At 42.5% G+C, this 18,181-nt stretch overlaps 1 protein-coding gene across 5 annotated transcripts in view; it reads right to left on the bottom strand.

The window, feature by feature from the left end:
- The window catches only part of PHEX (phosphate regulating endopeptidase homolog X-linked), a 138,753-nt gene that overhangs the window by 43,701 nt on the left and 76,871 nt on the right, over nt 1-18,181 (bottom strand). For all 5 annotated transcript variants that reach the window (XM_007070474.4, XM_043537972.1, XM_043537974.1 and 2 more), the window contains one exon: nt 3,470-3,547. In XM_007070474.4, coding sequence (XP_007070536.1) covers nt 3,470-3,547 — 78 coding nt within the window. The remainder of the gene's footprint in view (nt 1-3,469; nt 3,548-18,181) is intronic.

The following is an 18,181-nucleotide window of genomic DNA, read 5'->3' as shown; positions in this document are numbered from 1 at the left end:
AACCTGCTCATATTCCAATCATCCTTTCAAAAAATTCTTAAGCTTGGGACAAAGTTACACTTCAGTACCAATCTACTGTGTTGCATTTTTAGGGCCCAGACTTACAAACATACTGCTTATGTCAGTGAGTGAGTCCATCACCTGAATGGCTTCTCCTCTATCCCATTAACACAGATGATAAAGGTTCACAATATCTCCTCTCTACACGGTTTCCCTCGGCAGAGACCAGACTTGCTGAGTTTTTCCTTCTTAGAGTTCTGAGTGAACTATGCCATATTTAACAATGCCTTGTTTGGTTGGTTTTTGTCTGTGTACTATCGCCAGTTATACTGGAGCAATTTTTTGCAACGGTACCATTGCAAAAGAGAGTCTGTGAATGTTAGGTTTCAGAGTAGCAGGCGGGTTAATCTGTATTCACAAAAAGAAAAGGAGTACTAGTGGCACCTTAGAGACTATGCTCAAATAAATTTGTTAGTCTCAAAGGTGCCACAAGTACTCCGTTTCTTTTTATGAATGTTAGATCATTTTAAGCCTCAGAATGTTTATCTTTTTCATGCCAGTATGTCGAATAGCTTGGTTTGTCCATGCAAACAACTTGGTGATAAAGTAAATATTTCTCCCTTGCCTGAGAAGCAATATCTTCTGTTATTTGATCTCAATGTAGATGTAAGTCCTGTTTGTGGCTATTCCAGGTTTTCCTATAGCTGGAAACAACATTTTCTCCAGGAAGGATGGTCTTGTAGTTAAAGCATTAGACTGAGACTTAGAAGATGTGGGTTTAATTTGTGGCTCTACTACAGCTTTCCTGTGTGACCTTGGCCAAGTCACTTCACTCACACTGTGGAACAGTTCCTCATCTGTAAAATGGGGATAAAAATACTTCCTTTCTCCCACCCTTTGTCAGTCTTGTCTACTGAGGTCTGGTCTATACTGGGGGGTGGGGGGGGGGGAAATCGATCTAAGTTATACAACTTCAGCTACGTGAATAATGTAGCTGAAGTCGACATACCTAGATCTACTCACCGCAGTGTCTTCACCGCAGTGAGTCGACTGCTGCCGCTCCCCCGTCAACTCTGCCTGTGCCTCTCGCTCTGGTGGAGTACCGGAGTCGACAGGAGAGCACTCGGTGGTCAATTTATCACGTCTAGAATAGATGCTATAAATCAACCCCTGCTGGATCGATCGCTGCCCGTCGATCCAGCAGGTAATGTAGACAAGCCCTGAGATTTAGAAGTCTTTGGAGTAGGAATTATCTTTTACTATGTGTTTGAACAATGCCTAGCACAATGGGTCTGTAATGCTGTATCTTATCTGGAGCTTCTAGGCACAGTTATCAATATTCATAGTATTAGGGAAAACAGTCCAAGCTTGTAATAATAATTTGTAACATTTGGGTAGAAAACGTATTACTGTAGTTTGTTGCAGAAGTTTATTTTGAGGGGACTGTTCGGGGGTTATTTTGTTTTATTATTAAATACAAAATTTGTATTGGAATATTTTTATCTTGAAAAGAATACTCTGGGTGTATTAAAACTGCCCAGACATATTTTACAGTTAATAGGCCTGGTCCGTCCTCTCAAAGACAGAGGTGGAAACAAGGAGTATCTCTGTTGAAAATCTGTAAAGCTACCCTGGCATAAATCTGGTGCAAGTTAGAGGAGAATCAAACCCAATATTCATGGTGTCATAAGTCCAGATCTTGCAGTCCTCACGATGGCATGACTCCTATTTAAATCAATGTGGATTCTTCTTGTATGAAGACTGCTACACTGGACACATATAAATTAGATTTGGAAAAGATCTATTAGATTACTTAGTCCATCCCCCTGCCACAGCAGGATTCTTTCCAAAGATGTATTTTCTATTGCTTTATCTTGTTTGCTTTTAAATCTCTTACCATGAGGTTTAATAGCATCAGCTTGATACAATGTAAATACATTAATGAAAGAAGTGCCTTATTTTCATTTTTCAGCTATTTTAACTCCTCACAGACAGGACAGTCCCCTCAGTGACGACAAAGCCAGTATTTTACACGGGAACTTTATTTCAATGCAATGTTTGGCACTTAACAAGTCTGCTACAAGCTCTAGCAACCATCAATTTATTCTAATGATAATTCTGGAAAAATGACTGATGATGGCTATGGTTGACCACACCCAACATTAAATCACCCCCTTGTGTCCGTGCATAATGTAGCTAGTCTTCTGTTTCTACTGTATCAGGTCTCCCTCCCACAGGAACCGACTGTGCTCCCTGGGGGGTTCTCCCTGTAGGAGAATCCCGCCTCCTCTACAGTCTGTCTCTTTTCCAGGGCCCACCACAGGGATAAATTCTTCCTCAGCCTGCCTAACCTAAGCCCTTCCTGCGTGGGGGAGGGAAACTTCCCTATCTCCTCTCTTCTGGGTCTTTGCTCTTTAACTGAGCTCTCTCAGCTCCTTTTAAGACCAAGCTCTACCTCCTCTGGGCAGAAAGTAGTTAGTTAATCACCCTCTCTCCCCGGAGCATGACTTGTTAGGGTTCTTTCCCTTGCCTTGCAGATGATGGGGATTAAGCAGCATCACCATAAGCAATCTGTTGTATTGGCCAAGTTATTCATAATACACAATGTTATTGTAAAACAAATATTTCAATGGGCATGTTGTAAAAAGAGTCTCCCTAGCTTGGTTGAGGCCCCCTGCGACACCCAGTTACCATCACAGGCTCAGCCGAATCCAGCCCCCAACCTTGTAGTCCTTGCAGTGGGCCTCACCACTGTGGGCCTGCTTACTTTGTTTAGGGCAATGGGAAAAGCAGAAGTTCAGACTCAGAACAAGCCCCTCCTGGGGTCAGCAAAAAGGTCAGTGGTACTACTTTTTTTCAGGAGTGCCTGGGTAGAGCTTTACTGGAGTCATTACGGCCAGGCAGGCAGCCAAGTCAGTCTCTCCCTACTGGGCTTGCCACTGGGGTTCACGGGATCCTTGCAGAGCTGGGAGATTCCTCCTACTGCTTTAGCAGCCATTCCCTTCTCATGGCTTCCCCCGTGCTGACTGCAGCTTCCTCTTTTTATAGCCCTCCTCTCCTACCATGCATGAATGTCAGGGCCAGAGAAGCAGGGCTATCTTAGCGCGCACAGCCTCCCCAGATCCTTCCCTGTCAGCGTGGGGTTTATCTACCATACCACAATGCTCAATTCTTTCTTTTGTGGTTAAGCTAAGTTAGCACCAGAGCTGTGCGTTTAACTTTATTGTTCTTTTAAGATTTCAGTCTTGTGAGACGGGTGTGGTCAATTCAGAATCATAAGGGAATGGGGCAAGTCAAGCAGAAGGCCACAAGCAAAGTGTGCCATGCAAGGGAAAAAAATGTGAGTGTTTTCTGGCACCACCATCTTTATTTAAAAATGATGTAACTGCTTTGATTTTGGATGGCTGAAAGGAAAAGACAAAAAAATAGTTGTGACATACCGTAAAGGAAGAAAACATTTTACACTTACTGTTTTGATGTCTTCATTAATATACGTGTCATTCATTATAAACTCAGGGTAACCCACTTTTGCCAAAACCGCTTTTGCCTTTGAAAGAAAAAAAACTGGATTGTTTAAGCATTTAAAAGTGCATTTCTTCCCTCATTGAAAGGACCGCACAGTACTATACCTCCCAAATGGCACCCGGGTTTCACCTCAAACAGCTTGCTTAGGTGCAACAAATCAGTTTCAGTTTTTAACACTGAGGGGATCACATTGAGCTGTCAGTTTACACAGTATCTCCACCGGCTCCTGTAGAGTTACTACAGAATTACAGGTATGCTTGAGCACATAATCTGGTCCTAAGAGTTGAACCCCACCAAGGGTTGCAAGCAAAATTAATCTAATGGTCGCAACTTGTATCTTTTTAGTGTTTTAACAACCTGTGACCTGTATAACTACCATAGGGCAGCTGAAACAAACCCAGTTATTCAGATGTATGCGGGACATGGATATGAATAGGTCAGAACCTCAGCTGGGATAAACACAACATAGTTCCACTGACGTCAAATAGATCTCACCAGACAAGGATGTGGCTACGGTTTTCTGACGGATAATGTGGTTTCTTCAGTTCATGCTGTTGAACTGTGTTTTGCTCATCTACCTGAGCCATCTAATTAAAGGCTTTCCACTCCGCCTGTGTTTTAACAGACTCCATTTCTTAAAATACTTGTTCCCAATAATAGCACAGAATCCTCTGTGTTCCTATGCTCAATATAAAGGCAATAGGAACATTAAAATAATTCAATTTACATTTTTACATTAACTTGGATTTATTCTGTTTCACATTTGTGAGAATTTGCTGTAGTTTTTATATACAGTACATCATATATATTATATATATACACACACACAAAAAAACCCATATTTATGTATGCACACCGTGACAAAGTTCCTGCTCTACCTTGGTGGATCTTGCGCTTATTGGCAAATTTGCTCAGCTTGGAGCTTCTTAGCAGCCCTCAGCTTGGCCGTTTTTCTGAACCCACAGTCCACGTCGATGACTCCTGTGTCTGACTAGGAGTTGGGAGAATTTGGGGGGAACCTGGGCCCGCCCTCTACTCCGGGTTCCATCCCAGGGCCCTGTGGAATGCAGCTGTCTAGAGTGCCTCCTGGAACAGCTGTGCAACAGCTATAACTCCCTGGGCTACTTCCCCATGGCCTCCTCCCAACACCTTCTTTATCCTCACCATAGGACCTTCCTCCTGGTGTCTGATAATGCTTGTACTCCTCAGTCCTCCAACAGTCCGCGTTCTCACTCTCAGCTCCTAGTGCCTCTTGCTCCCAGCTCCTCACACACACACCACAAACTGAAGTGAGCTCCTTTTTAAAACCCAGGTGCTCTGATTAGCCTGCCTTAATTGATTCTATCAGCTTCTTGATTCGCTGCAGGTGTTCTAATCAGCCTGTCTTAATTGTCTCCAGAAAGTTCCTGACTGTTCTGGAACCTTCCCTGTTACCTTACCCAGGGAAAAGGGACCTACTTAGCCTGGGGCTAATATATCTGCCTTCTATTACTCTCCTATAGCCATCTGGCCTGACCCTGTCACAACACACACACACACGTGTGTGTATATATACACATACATACATACATGTATACCAGGGTAACTGTCATGCCTGCACTTACATTTCATAAAATCATGATACAAATTGGAAACAATTATGTAACCTAACTTTATAATACATTGTGTATGGCACTAAACTTGTCCCACCCCAAGGACATCCATCCATAGTTACTATGGAAACAATTTATTTCCAAGAGCAGAAGAGGGGGGAGAGAGAGAGAGAGTCTAAAAGATGGGGGTGGGGGGAAACCAAAAAAATAAGACACATGCATGGAATAAGCTAAACATGTGACAGAGTGGAATGGTATAAAATGTATATTTCCATGTTGTTTAGGAAGACGGATATCAATTTACCTTTTAGGACTACGGGACTTTTCCTTAAAACTTTCCTCTAGTAATGTGATCCTTTCAAAACAAAAATCTGAAACCATGTGAAGGCTGAAAGAGGAGAACCCTAATGAACAACATTGCCCTTTTAAAATAATCCACCTTCAGCATATAGGCTCCAATCCTGCATGTTGATCTGTGTGAGAGAACCCCTACCCCCATATGGAGCCCCTTGACTGCAGTGTTTGCCTAGATTTATTTATTTATTTTACCTTCCTTTGCAGCATGGGTCATGGGTCACTTGCAGGTTTAAACTAGTGTAAACGGTGGGTTCTCTGTAACTTTAAATCTTTAAATCATGATTTGAGGACTTCAGTAACTCAGCCAGAAGTTAGGAGTCTATTACGGGGAGGGGGGTGGGGGGGTTCGGTGGCCTGCAATGTGCAGGAGGTCAGACTAGATTATCATGATGGTCTCTTATGGCCTTAAAATCTATGAGTCTATGAGCCTCTGAGAAGCAGCTTACAGGATCAGGGCCTTACATACCAAGGTGATAGGAAATTTAGAAATAATCTAGACAGAACTCATCTGATACCCTTGAGTCATTTCATATTAGTGGCAAGGGCATATAGTAATATTAAGAACAGGAGTACTTGTGGCACCCTAGAGACTAACAAATTTATTTGAGCATAAGCTTTGGTGTGCTACAGCCCGCTTCATTGGATGCATAGAATGGAACATATCGTAAGAAGATAGATAGATAGATAGATAGATAGATAGATAGATAGATAGATAGATAGATAGATAGATAGATAGAACATGAAAAAGTGGAGTAAGATGCTAATTACTCTTACTCCACTTTTTCATGTTCTCTGTATGTATATATATATCTTCTTATTATATGTTCCATTCTATGCATCCGATGAAGTGGTTTGTAGCCCACCAAAGCTTATGCTCAAATAAATTTGTTAGTCTCTAAGGTGCCACAAGTACTCCTGTACTTTTTGCAGATACAGACTAACACGGCTGCTACTCTGAAACCTATTAATATTAACTAAAGAACCTATGGCATCTCATGAAAATCCTTAGGAAAACATACACATTAGAAACAATTCAGATTCATCTCTGTGATCACAATCGGTTCAGCCCAAAGACCCAGAGGGATATGCTTACTTGTCCCTTGTGGCAATAAGAATTATTGCAAGGCCACAAAATGACCAGAAGTAAATAATGTCTAGGCTGTTTCCCTTCCCACCCCAGCTACCACCAAGGCTTCCTACAAAGGCTGAGGAGACCACCGTCAGAACAGCCAGCTCTGCAATTTCTTGCCATCCCTTTACATCAGCTATGCCAGTGTAATGGGGAGAAGCAATGCTACAACGTTTTCCCCCCAAAATCCTTCTTTTACCTTCCCTCATTTTCAAGAAAACAGGATCTTTGCCTCTTGAGAGTTAATCTGTTCCTAGGGCTTATTTCCCAGCTGAAGTTATTGTCCTCTACTAGTGACATCATAATTAATTGTTGCAGAGATAATTAAGATGTCACAATCAGAAGATTACGACTTCAGGTTAGAAATTAACAGCAGGAACAGATGAACTCTTCAGCAAGAAGGATCCCATTGTCATACAAATATCCCCAGTGATAGAAAAACAATAAAAGACAAATGCTCTACAGGAAATATGAAATGAGCCAAATTACCTCTAAAATAGAATGTTTTCTTAGTTTGTCATGAGGCACAGTAGGTACTGAAGATTTTTTTTAAAAAATGCTTGAGAAAACAGGAAAGAACTAGAATTCAGCTGTAGACAGCATCTATTTTTTGCCCTGCTTATGCTTTCTTGCCAAGTTGACTGAACTTTTGTGATGGTTTGGAAAACTTCAGTACATTACTTTAGGGTTTTCAATGCTATTTGCTACTATATCAGTCTCAAGAAAGCAAGTAGGAAAACTCATCAGTTTTAATTTCCACTAAGTTGGCTGCTTAAATGAGTTAGGTTAGTCTCAAATGTCTTGCATGTATTCCAAAGTAATCATTTTAATCACTTAATTAAGCAGTCTTTGTGTTGCATCTGCATAATTGAGCCCTTAACATTTTTGATTAAACCAACAAAAGAAACAAAATCATTTATAATAGCTGATGCACAATTGCCCTTTTTAAAACAATTCAAAGAATCAGTGTGGATTAACTGCTCCAATATTGCGTTGACTTTGAGAGCTACAATCAGTACAAAATGTGGATCAAAAACATTGTTAAATATATTTAGGCAAATAACAAAAATCACTTTGAATTATATTATCCCTTAAAAACACTGGCATTTTCCAGACTGCCTTCCAGATCCTTAGCAGCTGTAAACCTCACAGAATTCTGACACCATCTTAGGCCCAGCAATCTCAGTGAGCAGGTCAATCAAGCATAGCTGTCACGCTGAGAGGAGCAAAGGTGGACCCTGGCCTCAAACCAGAGGTGTTAATGGTCTGATCTTAACGAGAGCATACTGCTCTTCTCCCAGTCCCACTCAGAGATTTTGATTTCACCTTGAAGAGTCCATCTGCGTAAACATTAAAATCTTTCAGAACCATAAAACTTTTCTGACCTAGAACTCTGTCTGTTCAACCAAGGAAGCTGAGGTACAGGATGACAACCTGTACAACCCTGTTATTTTCATTTTAAACCTATGCCATTACTCACACACAAGGTGGACTCTCAAACGCATCCATTTCTGGAGCGAGAAACATCCTACATTTAAGGGTAGATAGAACCAGTTCAGCCACGCCACCTCCCCATTGCTGAGGCTGAACAAAATGCCCTTCATGATACATATTGACTATGGGTTTCAGAGTAGTAGCCATGTTAGTCTGTATGAGCAAAAACAATGAGGAGTCCTTGTGGCACCTTAGAGACTAACAAAAAGACTCCTCGTTGTTTTATCTTGGCTACGGAGTCCTTTGCTCCAACGTCCTTTCCCAAAGAAACCACAAGCAGCTTGTGGCCCAACGGCCACTTTCAACTCATTCTCTTCCATGCCAAACCATTTGGGATTTGAGGCTGCTAGCTTAATTTATACGCTGGTCAAGGGTGGCTGCAAAAAACACCAACTAGTGCTGAATGGCAGCCTGGCACTTTGTGGGAGAAAAAAGGACCGTTTAGAGCTATCATTTTTTCCCTTTAAGCCTGACCCACTCCATCCCAAAGATGCCTTATTATCACCTCTTAACACTTCCCTCTTTTTGTATGTGTTTCAATGGTGAGATGCCAGTTGTGCACCATTGATAGATATTTGGTTCATGTCTGTGATACTATCAAAATGGCCAATCAAGAATGAGGCTTTGGACAATCTGCTTCCTAATAGCAAGTTTAACAACTGATTTAAATATCACGGACAGCCAATTGTTATTTACCATTCATTTCATATTGCAGTATATGTATTGTGTATGTGCGCGTGGGAGGGAGAGAGTCAGAAGGACAGAGAAAGAGAAAAAAAAAATCCTGGCCCCATTGATATCAGTGTAAGTTTTGCTATTGACTTCACCCGTAATTTTTCCCCCCATTTCTATTCATTCCAAGTGTATCGCAAACCAGATGGCTGCAAATGCAAAATGAAATTTAAAAAAAATTAACTTGCCTTGGCTTGCCAGCCTAAGTCAAATGTTTGTGTTTCAGAGCTATAGAACATCATTCAGACTCTTCTACCATGCCTTGGTATCTGAGCATTACCAGAGACCCTCTCACCGATCATTTTAACTGCTGGGCCTGATTTTCATTTACACTAAGATCCCTTTAAGCCACCCTGGCAATGTAAAGGGTCGTTAAAGTGGAAGTAAGTTACAGTTACCTTAAATGTACAGTTTTACTAGAGTATATTCATAGCTTAAACAAACTCCAACGAAAGACTATCATGATTGTCAATGTGTTACATTATATCTTATTTTTATCATGATATAAAAGTACTTGGCTTTAAGCACTAACCTACCCCTGTACATTGAAATAACACTGTACCTACTGTAAAATATTTTTGAAATACCTGCAAAAATTAAAATTCATGAGTATGAAAAAGCTTTTTTGTACCGACTTTAAGAAGATTATTTTTATTTTGGAATGTCGAAAAAATTAAAAATTAATACAATTATAGTTCACTGAAAAATTAGCATGAAATCTAGTTTGAAAGCTAGAATCGTTCATGGCAAAGTAATGTTCCATTTAATTACAAAGATTAATTCAGCCTTTATGTACATGTCTGGTCTTTTCATTTTTCATTGAAAATATATAATTCGAGTGCCATCTGGTAAAATTGCTGCACGCATATCGCTGGCAGATATTTTAGTCGTACACACAGAAAAGAGGAAAAAAATAGGGTGATGGAAATTTGTAAAACATAGTGAGGTACAATATGGGGCTTGAACCAACTTCCAGTGACATCAGTAGAAAGGCTCCTATTGACTTCACTGGAAGCTGGATTGGGCCCATCACGGTGATGTATTTTATTTCCTCAACTGGTGCAATGTGAAAAAATTTGTGAATAGTAAACTTTGCAATCAAAAGTGAAGTGGACACTCTAACCCAAACCCTTTTATTGCTTGGTCTAAAGTGCTAAATGAAGTTATCAAGAGTGCTTGATCTGTGCAGAGCGTACTACACAACACAGCTAGTCATCAAACGGCTGTGTATGTGGCTGTTTTTAAACATTGGCTTTAACTGTTGGTCTTTTTATACTTGTAACGATTAAAAATGAGTACAATTAACTTAACTATGACACTTAATTTATCAAGATTCCAGGGAACTGGAGGGTTGTTTAATAACTAATTTGCACGCCACATCCAACTGGCCAACAGTAAGCTAAACTATTATTTTCCTATTTCACTAGTTGTTTTATATGTTCTAACTTAATGTGGTTATTAATGCTTCCTTCTTGCTACATCCTGAGTTCAACAACATAAAAATAGCAGGTGACATGTGACTAATCACAACTCAGCAACACAGCACAAATATAAAATATCTGGTGTATAATAGTCACACCGACCTGTTTTCAATCAACTCAGAGAGTAGAGAAAATTCTGTATTTGGTGTATTTGGCAAATGCCAGTCTGCTCATGGACATTCCAGGAGCAGGGGAAGAAAAGACAAGAGGGGAATTTGCCAAATAAATTGTTTGTTGGCAATTATTCACTGAGTGCTAATACAATAGGGGTGATATTAACAATATTATTTCACCTTTATTATATTGCCACTTCAAGCAGTTGAAACTTCAGTAGGACCTCACAGCATGGAGATGTCAGCACATCAGTTTGCATGACTGAGACACTTTTTTCTGTCATAAATCCCTGCTAATGCTTTCTGGTCTTGTATGCTTTGAAGACAAAAATCTTCACAGCTGGTTCAAGCAAACTAGGCCATCCCTCAAGTGCATGATTCACCTCTGGGGCTGCAAGGCCCAAGATTCAGGGCAAAATGCTGACCCCATTAAAGTCAAAGGCAAAGTTCACATTGATTTCATAGAACCAAAATTTCACCCTCTTTTTGTGTTAACATTAACCTAACCTCCCACCCACTTCTGTTCCAAACTCCTATGATATGCAAGAGAGGAGACCCAGGCCCTTCCTGGCTTGTGAAAGAGTCATGAACAACTGGTACTTGAAACACTCAACACTTCATTCAGAGAAGGAATCTTCGCTTTCTCCTTCTAACACACAGCAGTCCAACAAACACTAAAGAAAACCACCCTGGACACTTCCGTCCTAGCGAACCACCAATGAGCCGTGATGGGAAATGGCACCTCCACCAATAGACCCCTCACTTGTGGAGTTCCACAAAAATCAGTTCTCTCTTCAGTGCTTTTCAACATCTACATGCAACTACTAGGTGAACTGGGCAAACAACATGAACTTAAGTTCCAGCAATATGCAGATGATACACAGTTCTACCTATCCTTCACCATAAACAATCACATCGCTATTACAAAGGTGGCCTACTGCTTGGATGGGATCAGCTCTTGGATGAAGTCGAACCCAAGCAAGACAGAAGTGATGCTGCTGGGCCGAGGAAAGTACTTTGAAGAGCTTGCAGCAATGGTGCAGTCTCCATTGGTTGCAATACACACCCACAATTAGTGAATTCAGTCCATAGTCTATGAGTACTCTTGGATTCCTCACTGATGCTGAGCTTTCACATAGAAAGCATTACCCAAGGATGCTGCTATCATCTCCACCTAGCTAGAAACCTCTGGTCTTTCCTGGCAGAAGGATACCTGACCTCAGTTATTCAAGGTTGCATCACCTCTCAGCTGGGTTACAGATTCCTAAGCCGTAGGAAACTCCAGCACATCTCTTCATCAACACAGGCTACTATGCACATATCAAATCTGTCATCCACTCTCTACACTGGCTTCCAATAGAATTTTGAATCAAGGTCAAGGTCTCAGTCCTTATCTTGAAAGCACTCCATGACCTGGGTCCAGGATATCTAAAAGACCATCTAAAGCTCCAGGACAAAGCCCATGATCAACAACGCTACTCCTCTGGCACAATGGAACTATCAACAATAAGACCAAAGCTCATCTGTGCTAGAGACAGAACCGTCTCTGGGCATGGTCCAAGGGTGTAGAATGAACTCCCGCAAGAACTATGGACCACCACTAACCTCACCACCATCCACACGAAGTGCAAGGTGCATTTCCTTGACCTTGCCTTCTCTTACATAAACACATGACAGGTAAATTAAAAAAAAATACAGACAAAGATACCACACTGCACATGCTCCTCCCTCTGAGGAGAGGATGAGAGAGCAAATAAAACTTGGCAGATGTGTAGTCATGTTGCTTCATGCACTACTGGAAAGTGCTCAGGTACTATGATGATGAGCCCAGTACAACAACAACGTAAACAGAATAGAATGTTCAGTTCTATAGATGTCAGGCAGCACTGCACCAGAACTATCATGTGAGTTTGTGAGCAGTTAAACTGAAGGAGGAACCTGGGATATGTCCTAGCCACAATAGCAGTTAAGGAAGAGAAATTCCAGTTCTTAGGAAGTTTAAGCTATCACCATCACATAACTCTCAATCAGCAGCACTGCACACAGGGCAATCCCTAGGGGAGTGCAGGGTCTGGGGCGGAAGTGACAGAGTAGTGTCTTCCGGGACCAAACATGTCAGCCATTTGTACCAGCCCGTAGAACCCTTTAAAGTGCGGGGATCCAGGGTGGAAGTGACAGATTCATCTCTTCCGGGATCAACCACACCGGTCAATTGCACCGGCCTTCAGGGTCCCCCAAAGCCCGGGACCCGGAGTGGTCGCCCCAGTTTGCCCTACCCAAGGGATGGCTCTGACTGCACAGCACTGAAGCACAACCAGCAAACACTACTGTGTATCTTCCTGGAGTGGGTCCCCCATAATCTGGGAGTCCCATGTGGCTAAAGGTTTGACATTAGAGGGTGAACTAGCCTGGAAAATACTGATCCCATTAAAGACTCCCATTGTGAGTTTTACCATTGTCTTGATTGGGAAAATGATTTTAAGTTTAAGACCACTGAGCACTACAAATTCCTTTTATTCTTAGAGGAGATTATTTTAGCATAAGCATTGGACACAACAGCATGAGTCATATTAACATAAAAACCAAACCAATTTCTTAGCTCAGTGTATCAGTATAATTACTAGACCAGCTAATATTTGTTCCTATCAGAGATAATCCTGTTCTAAACTCATTCTTCTACCAGCTAAACCAGGGGAGGGCAAACTATGGCCTGTGGGCTGGATCCGGCCCATCAGGGCTTTCAATCCAGCCCACAGGATTGCCAGCCCCGTGGCACAGCAGGGATAAGGCAGGCTCCCTGCGTGCCCTGGCCCTGCGCTGCTCCCAGAAGCGGCTGGCACCACGTTCCTGCGGCTCCTGGGGACGGGGCAGAGGGCTCTGTGCGCTGCCCTCACCAGCAGGCACTGCCCCCTCAGCTCCCATTGCCCGGGAACGGGGAACCGCGGCCAATGGGAGCTTCGGGGTGGTACCCACAGGCAAGGGCAGTATACAGCAGAGCCGTCTGCCCCACCCCACTCCTAGGAGCCACTGCCAGACATGCTGGCCACTTCCAGAAGCAGCGAGGGGCCAGGGCAGGCAGGAAGCCTGCCTTAGCCCTGCTGCGCACCGCTGCTACCCCAGAGTCGCTGGAGGTAAGCGGTGCCAGGGCGGAGCCCACACCTCGACCCCCTGCCCTAAGCCCCAAACCCCCTGCCCTGAGCCTGCCCTAGCCCTGTTGCGCACCGCTGCTACCCCGGAGCTGCTCGAGGTAAGCGGTGCCAGGCCAGAGCCCACACCCCAAACCCCTCCTGCACCCCGAGAACCCCCTCCTACATCCCGAGCACCCTCTCCTGCACCCCAGCCCCAAGCCCCCACCACACCCCACACCCCCTCCTGCACCCCTTGCCCTGAGCCTCTTCCTGAGCACCGCACCCCTTCCTGCACTCCCTCCCGTACCCCAACCCCCTGCCCCAGCCCTACATTCATGGCCCTGCATATAATTTCCCCACCCAGATGTGGCCCTCAGGCCAAAAAGTTTGCCCACCACTGAGCTAAACTGTAGTTATAACAGAAGAGACATACACCTGTGTATTTTACTCTATCTCCATTTCCCATTTTTACCTGTGCTTGTGATGCTACATCATGAGATTCAGTTATTTGATGTACAGACTTGGGGGTAGGGGGAGAGACGACAGATTGCAAGACTACACAGTGTACATACCTCACCACAGACCTGGACTGTCAGATGTGAATATTCATGGCACTCAGAAGATATTCCTGATAACCCTTCATCTATGATTACACAATATATATGGTTGGATCTATGCTTACTATATCCCTTGTAATTTTGAACTAATGCAATATGTTGATTCCAATGAACCAACTGCATTTCGGTATTTCATGCTCCAGATCAACTCTGAGTGAATCAAATCCAACAGTCCAAAGCTATCTATAAATGTATTAAGAAAGAACACAGTGAAACTAGCCATAAAGCCAGTGAAATGATCCAAGCCTTAAATCAGTTTATTCTTGGCCCAAATGCCAACTGACAGACATATTAAAAAGATTTAAAATACTGAATGGGAAGGAGCTCAAGTGTTTGTTTTGGAAACCAATGCAATAGACAAGCCATGCTCGAAGAGAATTTAAATAAAGTCAAGTCCACGGAAAGAGAGTCTCCTTGCTGAAATAAAGCTGCAACCATTCAGACTAAATCCATTGGCAGACTACAGTTTACCAATATGAAGTATTATATTGGAAGGCAATAGTTGTTTCAGCTTTTCATTGGAGAGGTCTAAAAAGATTCTTCAATCCCCAGTTAACGCTGAACAGTATAAAACCCAACACCAAGCACAAAGCAATAAAAACATACGGATCGGATATTAAACAACTTTGTCCTATTTCTAGTTTTCTAGTCCCATTGATGCCAACAGTAAAACTCCCATTTACTTTGATGGGAGCAAACTGATAATGCTCAATGCTTTGAAAAATCTTACCCTATGCCTGTATGTTAAATCCTTTGTTTTATAACATAGTTCTTATTAACCTCAGGGCTACAATAATTTTTCCAATTTTCCAGCTACATAAATGTGATTGGACTAAACCTATAGTTGCAGCTGTTACTGTTTCTTTTTAGTGAATGTATTGATATTTTTAAAGTGCCAGACTGATAGCCCTATTTTATCCACAAGCACCTTGGCTTTTGCAAGATAAATTAAGAGAAGGATGCATTAAGGTCCCAGTGAATGAGTGATGATGCTCCTTTTAATCCAGGCAAAAAAACCCTCCATGAATAAATTCTTTTTTTTTTTTTTTTTGGGGGGGGGGGGGGGGGAGGGAGTGCATCCTAATGAACTTAAAATAAAATTTAAACACTGAGCAAATTACCATGCTATTTTTCACATTTTACAGTTCATAAGTGAAGACACCCCAATCCACAAATAAAATCAAATGATTGATTGAGGTGGGATTGAAACATGTAGCAACAACTGCTCATTGGGGGCAATAGGGAAGGGTGTAGTGCTCTGGGGAAACTCTGGAAGACATTGTGTCTGACACAGGCAAAATGCTGCAAGAACTCAGGGAATCCCATATGGAGCACAGATACCACGCTACCCTTGGAAAGGGTGCAATGTCTGCTTCTGGCCAGTGAGAGGTAGATGGGGACATGGCCCTTCCTCCTCTCTGCCCCCATTGAAGATGGAGTAACTAGTTCCAGTAGCAACACTAGGCCTGAGAAATCCTTGCACGGAAATGGCCCAAGAACAGGCCAGCCCAAGGACATGGTGCCCCTCCCTATGTTGGAAATTCAAGGGAGGAGAAGCTCCTTAGGCCCTCCCTTGCAAACCCACACTGTGATCCAACATGATCTAGGACTCTGGGTACAGTTTTCTCAAGTGCCTAAGTGACTTAGGCTCTTAAGTCACTTCGGTACTTGAGAAAATTATACCGTCTCTCGAACTCCAGATGATGTTGTGCTTTCTCCAGAACCTAATGTTTCATTTTAACAAACAACCTTGCTATCCCTCCCTTCGAAGTCATGCTAGATTTTCTTCCCAGGTGTGTTTCATTTCAGAACCCAGGAGGGTTGCTATTTACAAAATAAATACATACAAACATTAATTGCACTTTCATCTGTTAGCACATTGCTCTAATTATCCATTAAACTCTTCTTAGAAAGCTACTCCGTGCCTCACCCCCACCTGGAGAAATCCTGAGCAATTGACCTCTACTGCAAATGGTTGCCATGCCACCCATTGCTGGAAACATGAACAACTCTGAGCAAAACCTTTTTGGGTGTTTTTTGTTTAAGCTCTGGCATGTCAGGAGATTTAACAAAGAGCACTGCATTGATTGACATGGTAAAAGCCCCCCAGGGCTTAAGAAAGTCAACGTGCTAAAGGAAAGTTTAGGTTCTGAATTACATAGCATCATCTGCGCATAGATATAAAGGGAGCATAAGGGAGGGAGAGAGGGCAAGGAGGCTCTCTCCTGCTGCAGGGCCCAGCACTGTGGGATCTGTGGTCCCCAAAGGGTCTGTCTTGGTAGCTGTGATAGGGACTGTGAATAACCCGCTGTTGACAGTGACAGCCTTCCAACCCAAGCCTTCTGTTTGCATTGGTTGACATTTGTTTAAAATTTCCAGTGCTACCTTCATCTGGGAAAGGGATATTTTTTACTAAAAAAATCTAAGAATTTTCTTTATATTTATAGTTTCCTGTAAACCAGTGGGAGTCTGTGACCCCATCAGTCTGCATGGCCCTATGCTTTGCAGGGTCTAAAATCCAGATCCAGCCAGGAAGTGTGTGGACAGGGTGTGGCTTTACCATTTCCCAGAAACTTAGTAGCCATCATGGACTTAAATTCAAGCAAAGAAGACTGTTTTACACCTCCCTTTCTCTGACCTCCAAGAATAGATTCTATCTGCATGGTGGTAAATTGTTCACTCTGGATCTGAACAACCGTATCTCCAAAATACCTAGAAAATGCCTTACAGCCTGAACAGTCAACCGTATTGAATGCTACCAATGCAACATACTCAGTCTGTTCCCCACTTGAAACAGTTCTTACAATCAGGGCTTTGCAGTTGTTGTCTCACTCTGTGGAGAGGAACGCTGTCCACTTGAGCCAAGCCCCTTCTGTGCAGACTTGCAATGAGCACACCAATATTACTCCCTTCATCATTCCCACCCCTCCCTTCTATCCTATATTGCAGACAAGAAAACAGACACGCGCAGACATGCAATGCAGGCAAGACGGCACAGAACAAACAAACAGAAGAGACATCCTGTTTTCTACCTAGGAAAGGGTCTCTCCTTCTAGTAGATATTCCTTGTGAAAAATCCCATTCTTGAGCTTAGATTACTTCTAAACTTTAAAAAAGTTACTTTTCAAAGTTATCAAGGAAGAAGCAGACAGTCATCACTTACTTAAAAAATGTAGGCACATTAGTGTTTGCCTAATAAATGTGAGCAGCTGACAAAGCATCTTTTCCGCTGAGTACTGCATGCTGCTTGGTGAATAGCCAATAAGGGAGCAGCCTCCTCCTGCATCTGATGATCCCCGTTAAAAAAAAATACCTCTGTAAACTCTACCACCACCAGAGTCTGGAGCATTTCAATGGGACATTTAACATTTCTCTTCATTATTTGTTTCAGACATCACTGGCTAATGAAATGCTTGAACAATTTAATCTCTGCTGATGTTATAACAAAGTTTCCCCCAACTACATCATCATTTCTGCTGTCTAATACTCAGGGTATTAAAAATATGCATTAGCAAATAGAGATGCACCAGTGCAGTTACTCCTGGTTTCACCAGCGTAAGGGAGAGGATTATGGCCACACAAGCCAGCTAGCCTGCCAGGACCATCTGTACACAGAGTGCAGTCAAAAGCACATGTAGATTACAGAATCTCGCCCTACACTGTCCTTTATATCTGCTCTCAAGTTAAGCAAAGCATATTGTCAAATATCAAAACAGCTGACCAAATGTAGGTGAAGATTTTTGAAGACAAATGGTAGCTAGGCACCTGCCTCGCACTGGAAGTCTGCCATTAGTGGCTTTGAAAAAATTTGTCTGAAACATGTATTTTTAAATAAATGGAACATGAGTGATCAGCTTCCACCAGCTGATCAAGCCAGGACCTAGACCTGTTTTACTACAACTGGGTTTGGAACCTGGCTTTTAAAACACAGCTGTTTGGGCAGCGAAGACAGTGCCCAAAGGAACCTCCCCGCTGTGGGTGACTGGCCTGGCAAATTAGAAACCATACTGAAG

This window comes from Chelonia mydas, chromosome 1 (assembly GCF_015237465.2).
Source record: "Chelonia mydas isolate rCheMyd1 chromosome 1, rCheMyd1.pri.v2, whole genome shotgun sequence".
Lineage (NCBI taxonomy): Eukaryota > Metazoa > Chordata > Testudines > Cheloniidae > Chelonia > Chelonia mydas.
The sequence above is the reverse complement of the archived record's forward strand: the minus strand, read 5'-3'. Positions and strand labels throughout refer to the sequence as shown.